General features: G+C 36.6%; 1 protein-coding gene and 1 pseudogene across 1 annotated transcript; both read left to right on the top strand.

The window, feature by feature from the left end:
- Nucleotides 1-5,421: 5,421 nt before the first annotated feature.
- LOC113290559 (plant UBX domain-containing protein 16-like) lies at nt 5,422-7,033 on the top strand. The gene is made up of 3 exons (XM_026540150.1): nt 5,422-6,111; nt 6,704-6,758; nt 7,014-7,033. The coding sequence occupies exons 1-3, from the start codon at nt 5,422-5,424 to the stop codon at nt 7,031-7,033; spliced, it is 765 nt and encodes a 254-aa protein (XP_026395935.1).
- A 7-nt stretch (nt 7,034-7,040) lies between these two features.
- LOC113285492 lies at nt 7,041-9,983 on the top strand (annotated as a pseudogene).
- The last annotated feature ends 6,800 nt before the right edge of the window (nt 9,984-16,783 follow it).

The raw sequence follows: 16,783 nt of genomic DNA on the forward strand, positions 1-16,783 counted from the left end.
CTCATCACTGTAATTAATTATCGATTCATGAAAATTCGATCATCGGTTAAATTGAACTATATAATGGATCGTACAAAAAAATAAAAGCAAACGGCAGGTGTTCTAAATCCTCTTCCAATCCATGAATTAAAGAAGAAGAACCAATTAAAGATGAAGGTGTAAAAACTATAATTGAACCGGATATTGAATCAGAAATTCAACCATTTGAAGCTCCAAATACTGAAATGAGGATAAGAAGGTATTCCCTACAAACCCAATCTTTTATTTGTTGTTTTTCATGGATTGAATGGGTTAAATTGCTAAAAACTTAGGGTTTTTGACGGTTACAGTAGCGGGTATGGCTGATAATTGAGTTGAGTTTTGAGCTGAACTGTTTTTGAAATTTCACCCTGAAAGTGTCTATGAACAGTTCGGCTAAACCGTAAATGTCAATTTTTAACCAAACCCCAAAATGTGTATTGAATACGTCCCAGAACAGTATCAGGTTCAGCTAATACCTTGCAAACCTTCCCGGCCGAACCTGAGAAGTGAAATTTACCCCAGGTGGTTGTCAGGTTCGGCTGAATCGATTAGATCACTTTCAAGCCGAACCTCTCTCTGTAAAAACTTCGAAAATATTGATTTGCAGGATCTAGGTTCGGCTAGCTCGTGTTGTTGAGTTATGAGCTGAACCTTCTCTTTGCACACTCAAGTTTTTCGATCTTGTTTTGGTCATAACTTTTTCGTCCAATGTTGGAATGACCTCATTCTTTTTGCATTGTGTTTGTCTTTTCATTCTCTTGAAGTTGAAGATAAGATCTAATTGATTTTAATGAGTTTAATATGGACCTTGGTATTCTCCATCATTAGACTTCACTTTCTTAACACTTTTAGTAATTTCCACTTTTTTTGTTTGGTTCATCCTATGAAAAGGCTGCACAATAGAAAACATATGTAATAAAAAGCCTAACCCCTAAATGTGTATGAATTTAAGTGTTTCATGGAAAACCAGTATCATGTTCGGCTGATGTGATTTTTTGAATATGAGCCGAACTTGGAAAAATATATAGTTTGGCTGATACGATATTTAGAGTGAGAACCGACCCTAACTCTCAGGAATAAGTTCGGCTTGTTATTAGACTTTAATATAAGCCGAACTAGGATCTTGCAAATAGGTTGGAAGTTGGAAAATGAAGGTTCGGCGTATAACGTTAACAAATTTAGCTAGCCGAATTGTTCATCAATTTAGTGGGTTCGGCTTATATTTTAGGCCGAACATAGTCCTGGTTCGCCGAACCATGATGAAAAATACAATTTTTTTGATGATTTCAAGCTACAATAGTGAGATTAAACATAAAGTAGAAGTGTACATGTGTGTTAGAAGCATTGGGTTCCTCATCTATGTATTCATCATATGGATTTGGCTCATAAAAATCATCTTCTTGAGTTTGAGTTTGAGTTTGTGTAAAAATCAACCATTTCTGGATCATTGGTGTAGTTGATATGTATTTTCCTAGGTTTTTTAGATAAAGAATGACCCTCCTCATCCTCCATTGAATCAAGAAGAAAAATTTTCTCACTTTCTCCTTCTCTCCTTCTCAATAAAAACTTTGATTTTTTTTTCCCCAAATTTTTTCATCTAAACAAACCTTTATAATTCTGAAAATTATCTTAATCACTAAACAAAAGTTTTAATCACTAATCCAGATTACTAACACTAATACGTAAAGGGTAGATTTGTCTTTAAAAAAAATTGGTTAAGGGAATTTCTGATTTTGTTATTTCACATCCTTTTTTGTCTTTATTCAGTATGCCTAATAAGATTTCAGTATGCCCAAAATCATAGTTCAAAAATTATTATAGCGATTTTTCTCATTTTTTGTGTTAGCCCAACAATAACAAGACAATAGCCCATATTACCATATTCAACCCATGCTTATTAAAATTGATACTGTGAAATCGAATCCCAAACCACAACCACAGACGCTACTAGTCGAACAGTTTGAAGAGAACTTTTTCATACTCGGCAAGTTAATTATTATATACTGCTAAACGACTCTAAAGTCTAAACCCCTGCCTGATTTGATATTATTTTGATGAATTTAATTGAAATAGATCAACATGTTAATTTTATTTTCTTATAATACAAATCTTTTACCACCAGCCATATCTCAATTATAGAAAATAGCCATAAGTTAGGTAAAATCTTAAGTCATTGGTTGAAATTTGAACCCATCATTTTCTTAGTTGGATCGTATTGAACCTTATATGTTTAATGATAAAGAACCCTAATTTGAGGCATACAAGAAATTCTTGGGGCATACAGAATAAGACAAAGCTAGGTCATGAAATAAAAATTATGTATAGCCCTTTATCCATCAATTTTTCATAATTACAACACCACTCTTATTTGATTAGTGTTAATTTAATTAAATATCATTATTTAGTTAGTATTTAATTATTATTTTTTTCCTAATCTTTTTCTAACTAAAAATATTAAAAATTATTAATTTTTAAATAATTATTCCAAAGCTTTTGGGTTGGCAACCTAGCAACAAGTTGGGCACCAACACCGAATTGGTAATCATCTAAATAGGAAGTCATATCCTTACCGACAGAGAAAGCCGCCACTTTAGAGACCAATCTACGCCAAATCGTGCTAACTGTTATGGGCCTATGACCACCACCAGGATTAAGTAACGGTATTAAGGGTGCACTACCAATGAACTCGCCTAAACCTTCGAGCATTTTCCAGCCAACCAAAGGTTGACAACTCCTGTAATAGAAGCGAGTAAATCATCTTCAACAGCAGATGCAGCCCCACTCATCACATCAACTAAATATTGTGCCCGTAGTCCATCTCATTCGCATGATGTACCCTTAGGAAAGCACTTAAAAGCTCCCAGAAGTGCTCGACAATCCACTGTAATTGGGTCCGCTATAATATCATCACAAGGGACAACAGGGGGAGGCGTTGTTAGGTGCTTATATTGCAATTCAGAGTAAGTTTGTTAATTTTTGATTTTTTTTACTTTATTTTATTTTATTTTTTTTAAAACTTTTTGTTTATTATTTTTTTTTCACTTTTTTATTTAATATTTTAGACTTCGTTTTTTCTTTCCTTCTTTCTTTTCTCGTAGCAAGGAAATGTACAATAGAAAGTATTTCCCATGAATCCAAGTTTTACTTTTTTGTATTTGATTTTATAACAGCTACAGAGTGAAGTACAACTAACAATTGAAACAAATTATCAGTCGAACTTCTTACTCCCTCCCTCCCAAATTAATTGAGCTAATTGGTTTTAAATTTTGTCCCACAAATAATTGAGCTATCTCACTAATCAAGGGGGTATTTCTAAAACTATCCTTTTAATTGATTATTGTCACTATAAGAAATATGTATAATTTGATAGCCATGTTTATATTCGTTACATAGGTGTTTTAAAATGTTTTTCAACGATATAAAGTTTACGAAAAACCGTGGTATAGTTTAAGAGATAAATCATTTCTAAGTTTTACTAGTTATCATCCATAACGGTATAATTGTAAAAAAATACTTAAACATACTCTCATTTTCTCCTTAATAATTGTGCAAACTACAAATAGCTCATGATGGGTTTGTTTGTAGAATTTACCGTTTCCGGGAGTTTATAATCTCATGGGATGACAAATTCTCTGATTCATATAAATCCCTCGTGTGTTTGGTAACTTAATTAAATTCCTAGGATTTATAGGGTTTTCTTGTTTTAAAGTCTTTGTACCCTTTGTCATTACCCTCAAATCTTAAAATTGCATGTATATGGGATTTAGAGTTAAAAAAAAAGTGGGTCCATAAATCCCTTTGTTAAGTTTCCCAGCAAATCTTATGAGGGAGGGGTCGGACTCATATGGAGGATTTGCTGGAAAACTAATTTCCATAGGAAACGCGATTCCTCGGATTCGGGCAATCAAATATACCGAGGGAAACGTAATTTTACCAAATCTCCTAGACCCATAAATTCCACCTTTAAAATTCTAAATCCAAATCCACCATCAATTAATTTGAAAATGAAAAAGTATTATTCTTCATTCTAAAAGTGTTGATGAACAATTCACGCATAAAAAATAATTAAACACAAGCGGAACTTCACGCATAAAGAATAGTGCTAAGTTCGTTTGTACTGTACTGTTTTTTATTCGAATCTGTCGAATTTAGTAGTTAAGTTCGACTACTAACTAATCAGATGAACCTCTTCGTATTTTTCATATACGAAAAACACTTATATAGGGATGTAAATTGGGTCGGGCCGGGCAGCCCCTATTTATTAAATGGGACGGTATCGGACGGGCCGGAATATCTCTTATCCATGAAATTAAAAGGGCCGGACGGGCAGGGTTATTTATCTACAGTTAGTACCCATGGCCTACCCAAACCTATTTTGTAATTTGGGCTCGAGCGGGTAGGGCCGGGAGGGCCTTGAATATTACAAACAAATATATATTATACATATATATTGTTAAAAATAAAAAGAAAGTAGTAATAATACACAAGTTTTACTTAAAATTAATAATCAAATACGAGAATTGAGATGGGAATAAGATAAACCAAACTTCATATAGTTTTTCCTGAATTGAATCATCAGAAAAGGAAACTGCCTTAGATTTTGCTCAATATTTTCTCTATATGGTTAACAAAATTAGACTCCTATGAAATAAAAGTTAAGAAATACATATGAAAACTATGAGGGTTGAATGTATTAAGTATATGTACCAAGTATATTCTAAGATAAAAAGAATGAGAACAATCACTTAGGCTAGGTAAATGGATAACACTGGCAGGCTAACATGGCTGGTAGCATTGACGGGATAATAGGGAGGGTATTGGACCAGGCAAGAAAATTTGAATTGTGGCCTGTGCCCGCCCTCTTATTTAAATGGGCTAGGTCGGGCCATCCCGTAAAGGGCCACGGTCACCCATGAGTTGTCATGGGACAAGACGGACAGTACTGGACCTCGGACTGCCTGGCAAAATTTACACCCCTACACTCATAGGACATGGATATTAAAATGTATGTCTCCAAAGTTTCTTGTATTGCCCCAAATTTGATTCCACACAGTGGTGTACACTGGCGTAAATTAGTCATTACTATCTAGACCAGACTGGTTACACTATGAATTTGGGCTTTAGGCCCATTTAGTCCCTTGTCCACACCCATACGATTAATATCCACACAGATCGTCACCCTGTAAGGAAGGTGCGTCTTGTTCCCGAAATAGCTCCCAACTCTGGCGGTTTCAATAATTAAGAACCCCTATTCCTGATAGTAATACCTTTAGGATTTACATATTTCTATAATCCGCTATTGTATAACTCCATAAATAGAGGGTAGTATTAGAACTACACCTATTTAAGTCCACAAACCACACAATATTGCTTTTCTTCTTTAGTCATAAATTCGTTATGATGTGCCGTGCACTCAAAAGACACGCTGATCTCGATACACACTTTAGCATAGAGAAGATGAAACGTCTTCGTATTGATGATTCCGAGCAGTTAAAGGAGGAGTTAGTTCCTGATCAACATCATGTTGACCGTCCTTGTAATAAACGTCAAAGGAAGAAATCATGTTTAGTTTCATACGATGAAGGAGATACGGAAGATGATTGTAATAAACGTCGAAGGAAGAAATCATGTTTAGTTTCATACGATGAAGGAGATACGGAAGATGATGATGACCTGATACTAGCACTGGCAGCTTCGATGCGCAACTTGACAACTACTGCTGGTTCAAACTCAAACGACACAGACGAATCGAAAATTGAAGAGACGGAAACCTCCGGCAATAAGAAGATTACGTATCCAGAACTCACTAAAGAGCCGAAGGACGTTGACAAAAAGCTTCTCTGTAGAATTGGGGTTCGACTTCCAGATGGACGTAGAATACAACGGAGTTTCCTCCGAACAGGTCCGGTTCAGATGATATGGTCTTTCTGCAGGTCCTTTATCGACGAAGCAGAATTTCCAAGTTTTAACTTAACTCTAGTCATTCCAGGTGCATCAAAGACACTTGACTACGAAGAAAAGTTAACGTTTGAGGAATCTGGATTGTCTAACTCGATGCTCTCTGTAACTTGGGATCGAAACATAGGAAAGGTTCTTTAATATATCCATGTATGAAGAAAGAAGTCAAGAACAAATACGCTTTGATTCTGTCTATTTTCCCTGTAAATAAATACACTTCGGATGTTGGTTCGGTTATACAAAATTTTAATATGTGTGTATGCATGTTGTTCTGCTAATCTGACAGAACTTTAAATCTCTAATTTTCTGTCAAATAATTTTCAGTTTCTGTATGAAATTACTACGTGAAATTGTTATCTCTCAAAAGTTTATACGAATATGAATTATCAACAGATGAGAACTTGTTAATTGGTCACTTTAAGTGCCATGCATGTTTTGTGTTTGGTTTTATTTTCTGGCTTTCTTGCTCACTATATTACACCAGCATATGTGCAGGTACAGAGTTTATGGCTTCTTGTCCTCATATAGATCAATCAATGTGATTAAATTAAATCAAACACGGTTATTTCATACATAAGGTGTCAAAGAAATACTTGCATCATGTAGATGCACAACTTACCGGTATCACCAGCTCTTTAATCACCTAAAAGTCAATAATACGTCACATCACTATCAGCAAACGAGCTTGTTCTATCTGATTTTGTTCTGTAATGCTTTTTTGCAGCAAGAATTGTTCCCTGTGCCAATTCCCTCATCCCTGTTCCCTAAAGTTAAACCAGGTCAGTTCTCTTCCCGTCTCTCTTATCTTTGTATTAGGTTTTTCTTTTCATGCTGCTTGAAATTGATTGGTAATTAGTGAATTCAATGAAATTTTACTTGAAATCGATTGTTACTACTTCTCATATTATAATCTTGTATGGTTTTTTGTTTATTTTGAATGTGGCTGCTCTTCTTAGTGAGCTTGGTGGGTCTTTTATAGCCAGCCTCTAGAATAATGTTTTCTGATTTAGTTCATCTGTGTTTATATACTGTAGAGTATAAGAGAAGTAAGTGAAGATGCCAATGAATAGGAAGAGAGAAGATGGTAATGTGAAAAGTAAAGTAGAGAAGCAGAAGGTTGTAGTCAGGAGGGACTGTCCTTATCTCGATACTGTCAATCGCCAGGTGAGTTTTGGATTTGGGTGTTTTAACATTATCAGTAATGGTTACATTGTCTAATTGTGTAACTGACAACAGGAGCTTGTTTGTTTGATTATTGCTTGTTTTCTGTTTTTCAGGTTCTGGACTTTGATTTCAAGAAAAGATGTTCGGTGTCTTTCTTGACCGAGGCAGGGGTCTCGATACTCAAGCATATATTCATAGCAGAAAAGAAGGGCACCATGTTTATGTCAATCTTCAAACAGAAAAATTTTATTGCCTTCCGGATGGATATGAGATTAATGATCCGTTATTGGATGATATTCGACATGTTTTGAACCCAAGGTAAGTCTCTTCAAATTTTGTGTTTTCTTCTTACTTGTTTTGATTTCTTGCTTCGTTGTTGCTTTCTCAATTTGGTTACAAATGTTCTTATTGGTGATTTACTGCTTCACAGGTTTAGTAAGGAACAAATTCTGCAGCTCGATAAGAATAACCAATGATCAAGAGCCCTTGATGGATCGGACTATCTTCCTGGGATGGTTATTATGCCGTTCTATTTAATCAATTAGTTAACTCTTTCTTAAACAGTTTGAACTTAGCTATATTCATTTCTGATCATGATATCGGTTATATTTCAGGTGGGACTCAATAACCTCAAGGGGACTGATTTTGTGAATGTCATAATACAGTCGTTAATGCGAGTTACTCCTTTGAGGAACTTCTTCCTTAAACCTGAGAACTATCAGAGCTGCAAATCTATTCTTGTTCAACGATTTGGTGAACTTATTCGAAAGATTTGGCATGCACGGAACTTCAAAGGCCAGGTTTGCTTATTAACAAACTTGTTTCCACCACATGATTCTTATTCCCCTGTACACATATGTAGTTAAACCAAATAAAAACAGGATTTGACCTTCCTAAACCCATCCACAGGTGAATCCTCATGAGTTCTTGGAGGAAGTCATGGATGCCAGCAACAAACGTTTCCAAAAAGGAGCACAGTCTGATCCAGTTGAGTTCATGACCTGGCTACTAGAAACGCTGCATGCTGGTCTCAGAAGCTCGAGTAACACAAGCATTATTTACAAGTGTTTTCAGGTTTGGATCTCGTTCTTGAGTTTAGTTGATTTATTTTATCTCTATAGGTTTGTAGTGGACAAAATCATCAAACTCATTTTCTACTGAGGAAAATGGAAGATGCTTGTGATCTAAACTGTTTTTTCTCAACAGGGGGGGTTAGAGGTTGTGAAAGAGATTCATGGAGCTGAACATGCCAATGTGGTGATGGAAACTACTAGAATCCCTTTCTTGGTGCTTGAACTTGATTTGCCACCTCCTCCACTTTTCAAAAATGTAATGGAGAACAATATAATTCCACAGGTTTATGACTCAGTGACTATGTCAATGTTTGTCAGTAAATGGAAGATTGAGTGTGCCAGGGTAACAGCTTCAAACATTTTACTGACGTTGTTAAAACTTTTGTGTGTATTTCAGGTCCCATTGTTTAACATCCTGAAGAAATTTGATGGCGAGTCTATCACAGAGGTTGTGAGGCCTAACATAGCCAGGATGCGGTATCGAGTCACCAGACTGCCTCAACATCTTATTCTCCATATGCATCGGTTCACGAAAAACAATTTCTTCTTAGAGAAAAATCCTACTCTTGGTAAGTCTTCACTTTTCTTAGATAAAGTAAAGTTAAAAATTTGACCTACTTTATCGGTCATCACCTTGGCGAATATATTGGGCAACTTACATGATGCAGTTCCGTGCCTTTCAAAAATCTGTCAGTTGAGACCATTGGCATCTTGGTAAAGGTCTGTGGTAGACCTTGACCCCATTTCAACCGCAGGTTATCTAGTTCTGTCATCTGTGCCTTCAAAAATTTGTCAGTTGAAACCATTGGCTTCTTGGGAAATGGCCTGAAGTGGACCTTGATAATGGTAGTTTGTACCTTAATATCCGTGTGATTTATCGTATCAAATATTGGCCTTAGATGTTTCAGTGAAATAAATAGGTGGGCAATATTGCTGGCAATGTGATTGTTGTTGGGTTATCTGGACTTAGCTGCCTTAAACCCGAGAGTTATGGTGGAGGCGGAAATTCAACAGTCACTGTTAGTCATATGGTTGATCTCTGGAACAGTGTGAAATTGTGGGTAGGATAGAAATATTGGTGTCTAACAAGTTTATGATAAAACCGTTTATTCTCTTTTTGTCAGTCTTTTCGCTGTTTCAGTTCTTAATAAAACCGTTTATTCTCTTGTGGCGGTCTTTTCGCTGTTTCAGTTCTTGATAACTTTTCTTATTGGTGTTAATCAGTTAACTTTCCTGTGAAGAATCTCGAGTTAAAGGATTACGTTCCCTTGCCTGCACCGAAAAACAATGAAGAGCTGCATTCAAAGTATGATTTGATTGCAAATGCTGTTCGTGACGGAAAGCCTGGGGAAGGGGTTTATAGAGTATTTATACAGCGGAAATCAGATGAATTATGGTAATAAAACTTCACGATATTGTAACTTATTTATTTTGTATGCTTAAATTTTGAATGCATCAAGAAACAAAAGTGCAAACATTTAATGACACTCCTGGTCCGTGGTTTATGTCTACAGGTACGAGATGCAGGATCTTCATGTTGCTGAAACACTTACTCAGATGGTTGCTCAATCCGAGACTTACATGCAAATATATGAGCAGCAGCAGTAGCAGTAGTAATGTGGAAAATTCAAAGTTCCCTAATAGTTAGCTTATAGTTGTTGCATTAGAATAGCATACTACATTACATCCTCAAAGTCATGTTATGTGTCAGTTATGCAATGTGTAAATGCCTGATTTCCAATTCTCCAGGTAAATTAATTAGTTTTACCAAGCAAAATGGAACTCTTGAAAGGACATACGCAGCAGGGAGATATTCATTTAAGGTTTTAATTTATTGTGGGCCTCATAATTTTTGTGTCACGTTCTATGTAGTCGATTTCGGCCATCTCGGCCGAAATTTCGACGAAATTCCGGATTTCGGTCCAAGAAGACGAGATTTTGTTAATTTCGGCCGGACGAAATCTTTGCGAAAATTTCGGCCGGAAACGCGTTTTTCGGTCGGAATTTCGGCCGGAATATATATATATAATTTTTTTTTAAATTGAGTGGATTAATCTCAAGTACAAAAATTAAACAGATTAATTCACTCACTAGTATTATTGCTTGTTGTTGTGTTTGAATTTCTTGACCTAAAATTATCATTTGGTGTTGATGATGAGGAAGGTGAACAACCAGATTTACTAATACTATGTTTCTTTTAAGTGGGTCAATACTCCCTCAATCTTCTAGTCTGACTCAAACTAGGATTGGAATTAATTGAACCTGGCAACAAACACTTCTTATTATAAAAGTTGGAACCGAAATTACACCGAAATTTAAAAACGGAATCTCCCCGAGACAACGTTGTACCAGTGTCTCGCTCGGGACCGAGATAAACCGGAATCTGAAATTAACTACCTTGGTCACGTTGTGGATTCACGGAATTTCATCCCGGTAGATCTAGACTTATTGTTTGTTACTTTAAAATAGTTTATATAGTTTGGGCATTTTGTTAAAGTAGTTCATCTAATTGCTTCTTAATGTGCTTTCAAATAAGTGGCAAAAGTAACCGCACCTTGTTTATTGTGCAAGTTCATACAGTGCTTCTGCTAGTTACAAATAAAGCGGAAGATAAACTCGCCACTAATGATGCGCTGCCACTATATCTTTTTTCTCCGTATCCCAACTCTTTGAGGATGGGATTTAAAACTGAAACATGCCCGGTGGAATAGAAAAAATAGCTATTTAACATAGAAGCACACGAAGTTGCAGTAAGTATGTATATGCAATCACCCATCTCCCGCAAAAATCTGCTTGCAGAACCTTGCATTTGCAATGTTGGCCAATTTGTTGCCTATAGTACTAGATGTCACATTTGTAAATGCTCCAAGCAAATTTTTGTGCAATTATGACCAGGAAAAACAGTGGTTCAATGATCTCTTATCACCCACTCGTATTTCAGCCTTATAAGTTATAAGTTTGCACCTATTCAAACAAGCAATTTCACTGAGTTATGCAACGAAAGACTTATTTAGATTTTCTTTTTTCCTTCACTTGCAGCCCATACTACAAAGTGGGGTTAATGCCATGATTATGCAACACAGAACTTGTGGAGTATTTTCGAATCAACAAAACACATAAACAATTCTAAGCCAACAAACTCTCTTTCATTAGCTAAAGGTGAAGACTACAAATTATGTCCAACCAATCGACTTACAAGCTTATTCTCTAAGCCTACAACAAAAATACTCTCTACTGCAATGTGGTTCCTGTTGGATATTTTCAACAAACTCTTAAATTGTAGGCACTATACAGAGTTTTTGGTGTCTATTCGCACTGAAAAGATGTCTGTTGGAGATGAAGAGTCATCTTCAACAGATGTTAAACTCTTTATAAATTGCGTCTTTGTTTTCCATTCGAAACTCATCAAAAACTCTCTCTGTTTTCTCTCTAACAAGCATCATCAGAATCAAAACCTGTGTTTTCTTGGTTGGGTCAAGGTTGTACAAGCTTTTAACCCAACATTGTTGTAGGGATTCAAGTATCCTGACGGCAATATTCATTGACCTATTTGTACTCTCCAATTCAATTGGGAAGGGTCGAATAATTGTCAAAAAGAATCTATTATTAGAGCCTGAACCCAGCGACAATATTCTTTTCTTCACCCTGTTTTATTTTCAATTTTCCAACAGTTCCTCTATCTATACATGAAGACTTACATTCGCAAAGGCTCTCTGGCCTTTTATAATGCCAAGAACCAGGGCCAATTTGTATGCAACTCAGTTGCACACCCTATGAACAACCATTTGTCCATATGCAGTTCCACTAACTGCCACCATTCCTTTTTAACATCTAACTTTAGTGTTGGTTTGCAGAATTACGCTACACTTGTCTTGGAAGGTTAGGACATTCCAAACTCGGTTATAAAGCCATTTTATAACTGCCTCTAACTTAAGGCTGCACATGGACCGAGCCGGATCGGCGGACCGTCCCGGAACCGGTGGAACCGTACTAGTTTTTGTACCGAACCGAGGAAGGGGGTACAAGTACCGGTCCAAAAAGTAGGAACCGGGGCTAGGGAGGTACAAGTACTCGGACCTACCCATATCTCGTGCCGAACCGTACCGACTGTACTGATTAATTGTGAACATTAGATTTATATTTAATCTAACGGTGGTAGATTTCTAGTATATATAAAAAGAGGTTAGGGACTTAGGGTTAGAAACAGAAGTGTGTCATTTTTTTCCTTCTTCTTCTTCGCCGCTCTCCTGAGTCTCCTCCTCCATCACTATGTTCATAAGAACACACCACCAAATCCATCACTGTTTATTTGATTCATTCAATAAGTCAACAAGAAGTCTACAATAGGTAACTAATTCCTTTGATTATGATTATGATTGTGAATCTGTGATGTTTTTAATTTTTTATTTATATTGATTTTGATTATTATCTTCCTTTTTTGTGTGTGACTGAGGAGTGAACTGGGTACCCGAAATCTCGATCTATTTGTTCTGAATCTTCTGATTCCTTAATCATTTGATTAGGTAAGATGCAATGTAGATCTGTATCATTTAATTTGAGCTTCATTAGTTTGATTATAAGTTTATAACATAATGATTTGCATGACCGATTTTAGGATTTTGAAATTTTCTGCTATCTCTCTGCACCCTTAATCTCAAATTCTCAACCAAAAGTAAATCATTTCTTTCTTCCTCTGTTTATTTATTCGGACTGTAAATTTTAGATGGGTTTCTAATGATCAACTTTGTGGAGATATTTATGTTTGAAAGATACTAGAAATGATGGAGTTTATTTATGTTTCTTGTGGATGGAGTTTTTGGGTCTAGTCTAGGAGTTAGTTAGGGTCTGCAGTCTGCTATATGCATGTTGATGGAGTTTTTGCAGAAAGAATCTATAATGGAAGCTAATTTCTGATTCATGGATATAATGATTGGATTGTATTTGTATCTTTAATTTCTTAGTTAATGCATCCATTGGATATGCAGAGAACATGCTTAGAATACATGTTTAATTTCTGATTCATGTAGAAGGTGAAGGAGAAGATGGTGATGATGAGTTTGACTTATTGGGTTGGTGGAAGGCCAACAATAGCAAGTATAAGATACTTGCACATATGGATAAGGATATACTATCCATTCCTGTGTCGTCTATTGCATCTGAATCTGCTTTTAGCAAAGGAAAGCGAGTGTTAAGTCCTTGTAGAAGCTCTTTATCTACAAGGACAGTTGAAGCATTGCTTTCCACACAAAGCTGGCTAAGGAAGCCAATACAACTTGATCTTCTATATGAGTACATGCCAGATGACAATGCTGAACTTGAAGAAGGTAAAATACTAACATATAATGATATACATATTACATAATTACTTGTGTTTGAAAGTATTAGACATAGACTAATAGTTATTAACTACTATTACTTGTTTTTGCAGCGTTACTTGGTCCTATCAACAATAATGCCGCCACAAGTGTTGTTGCCATGGAATAGAAGATCAAGATTCAAGACTTTGTATTTGTCATTGCCACCACTGTCCAGTCATTGCACCAGTGAATTGTTTGTGTTGATTAAGACAGTAAAACTTAAGAATTAAGACTATTGTAGTATTGTTTGTGTTGGTCAGTGTGTGTGTTTGTGTGCTACTGCTACTTGTTCTTTTTTCAGATTTTCAAGACTTTGGTTTGCTAGTATTATTGCTACTTGTTAGTTGTTACTTTGTTCTTTGATTGAGATATTGGTTAATATACTGAAAAACAGGTAAAACATGTACTTAATTTGTCTGGAAAAATGACAGGAAAATCTGTCTGGAATTCTGACAGAAAGTACCGATTGGTACAGGAACCGTACCTGGTACCGTACGTGTACCGGAACCGAGGTACAAGGTACAGGTACCGGTCCTAAATTTTGGAACCGAGGCTAGGGAGGTACATATACTCGGCCTCGTCAAGAACCGAGACGAACCGTACCGTGTGCACCCTTACTCTAACTTGCTCTCTTGCTCTGGCATGCGTGTAATGCACACACGCTCATAACTGACAGTTTGAATTCAAATCCAACAATCATTGTGCTGCACTAAACTTGGCCCGTGCCAACGTTCGACAATGATTGTGCAACACTCAACTTGGCCTATGCCAAGTATTCGAAAATGGTTGCGCTACATTTATCTCTGCCATGTAGTTAGCTTATTTTGATGCCAACATCCAAATACCATGCCAATTGAGTCTTGACTTGCTTGGTTCAACTTCATACTTCATATGCATCACTTGCATTCTTTTTACCTGAGCAATTGACACCAATGGCGCATTTGGCAACGCCATTGTTGCATATGCATTTTCCAAGCCTTGGCCAATGCTCCGGACAATTCCTAAATCATTCTATGACTTGCATTTCATCCTTTATTCCTTCCTTGAGCTGGTTTAACTCTGAATAAGGATATGCAACAATATTGCATGTGCCAAGTAGCCATTCTTGTCTCATCCATGTTGGAACTACATCGTTGGACTGTGAAGCTCCATCATCCATGATACAACTTCAGTATTTCTCAATGTTTGCGCTTTACTGTTGGGAGCGGTCATAGATCTCACCCACCCAATCTGTTCAACGTCCTCATTGAACGCAACAAAGCATACTCATTATACTTGTTATTTGGCCTTGTACGCTTCTAAGCCACTCTCAGAATTCAGCAAACTTGTTTGGCCCCATTCTTGCTAACTCTTTCTGCCTAGTACCATATGCCGTCACTTAGCTTATGTGTTTTTCCATTAAGCCTACAAAATTCCAGCTTCACTGTTGCATCGTCGACTATGCTTCAATTCCGCTTCATTCATATCTTAACATTACAATATGTTGTTATGCCCTTGCATCAGCACACAAATCTTTTCTTCAAGTTATTCTATTCCTAAGTGTACACTCCAAACAACCAACATATCACCCTGATATGCATAACTTAGCTTACTGCCTTCAATTACGAGTGACATTGCACTCTTGAAATTCAACATGCCTTACTGTAGACTAAGTGTTTTTCAATCATTTTGCAACTCTCTTGTGCAAATTCGACTGAAATGCATGACTTTATCCATGACTTAGGAAACCCAGGACATCCCACCGTCACTTTGGACAAGGCTCCTCTTTACGCGCCTTTAAAACTAACAGGCCTCACTTGTTCTTTCAAACCTCTACGCTTTATTGTAGTGGAAAAACAACATTATGTTCTTCCTAACTATGAGTTACTCTCAACTCATATACTTGATGTACTTACATCTTCATTCTTGCTGCATTACTCCATGCTATCGCTACCAAATACTGTCGGACTTCTACGTAATTCTCCAAACAGCAAACTCGCCTATGCCACCAACTTTACTTCTTGCTTTCAATGTTTCTTGAAGTGCTTCCCCAATGAACTAGATTTACATTAAGCAAAAATAGACAAGGTTTTTTCTTAAACACCACCTTCATTCATTACACTACCCTTACATAAGAAACTTAGGGAATCCTTCCCATTTACACCATTGACCATCACTCGGCCTTACTGAAAGAAAATACACAACCAAATCAAATACACCAACAAACAGTGTGCTAATTTTTAATACCATAAGATCAGCAACACCCAACTTAAACTTCAAGCAGAAACAACTAACAGAACATGCTAAAGTCTTCATACTTCAGCAAATCTTGCAGGATTCATTCACTTGTAAACAGCAATGCAAGGAACCTTCTTCATACATCTATTAGTCACGGCGAGCAAGAAATGCTAAGATCCATATGATATCAAAATTCTGCATGAATCTTAGCTAAAATTTCTTCGAAATAGCGGACAGGAGAAAACGCACTTGTCTTTCCTTTGTCACACTTCATGTCAACCAGACTAACTTTCCTTACACCTTTCACGAAACAAGGTGCACTTAGACTTTGTATAAAAATCCCGCCAAGGTAAGGCATCACTATTGCCTCTTATATCTTGAAAAAGTTGTTACCAAGGATCATCTCAAAGTCATCGAGATGCATCACCATAGTACTGACTCGGCCACACCACTCTCCCACTTCAACATTTTCCACAGTCATCCCCTTGATGAGATTATCTGTATCATTCACTGTCTTCATGCAGTGATCAGCATGAATATACTTCTGAACCCAAGTACTCTGCCATCGACAAGCTTATAACAGTGTGCAAAGCATCTATATCGTCCATGCCCTAGATTCGATGGTTGTGAATGCTAACCTTCACATAAACTAGGTCAGCGCCACTCAGCCCATACTGTGTTGCTGCCTTTTATGCTACTATGTTGCATAGTTGAATATGATTGACATTCTCTACCTCATCATTCTCATCTTTCTCGCCACTGCCTTCAGTGGGAAATTTTTTCTTTCTTAAGCCAATTATGCACAAGGTGAGGACCCTTGCATAGGAAACAACAACCATCTTTGTTCTTCACGGCCTGACTATCATGCCTTTGATAGTTCTTTTTCCTTAGCATCAGAACTTTTCCTACTTTCATCCTCCTTCTTCTTCTGGACTTTCTTATCCTTGACCATTATATTAGCATCAGTTTAGATACTAAATGAACTAGAATCAG

Source organism: Papaver somniferum, chromosome 6 (assembly GCF_003573695.1).
Source record: "Papaver somniferum cultivar HN1 chromosome 6, ASM357369v1, whole genome shotgun sequence".
NCBI lineage: Eukaryota > Viridiplantae > Streptophyta > Magnoliopsida > Ranunculales > Papaveraceae > Papaver > Papaver somniferum.

Bases quoted from the DNA above. Each gene is read 5' to 3' on its own strand.
- LOC113290559 (XM_026540150.1), top strand. From the start codon at position 5,422: ATGTGCCGTGCACTCAAAAGACACGCTGATCTCGATACACACTTTAGC. The intron at 6,112-6,703 runs GTTCTTTAATAT...GCTTTTTTGCAG, and splicing joins GGGATCGAAACATAGGAAAG to CAAGAATTGTTCCCTGTGCC. The intron at 6,759-7,013 runs GTCAGTTCTCTT...TATATACTGTAG, and splicing joins GTTCCCTAAAGTTAAACCAG to AGTATAAGAGAAGTAAGTGA.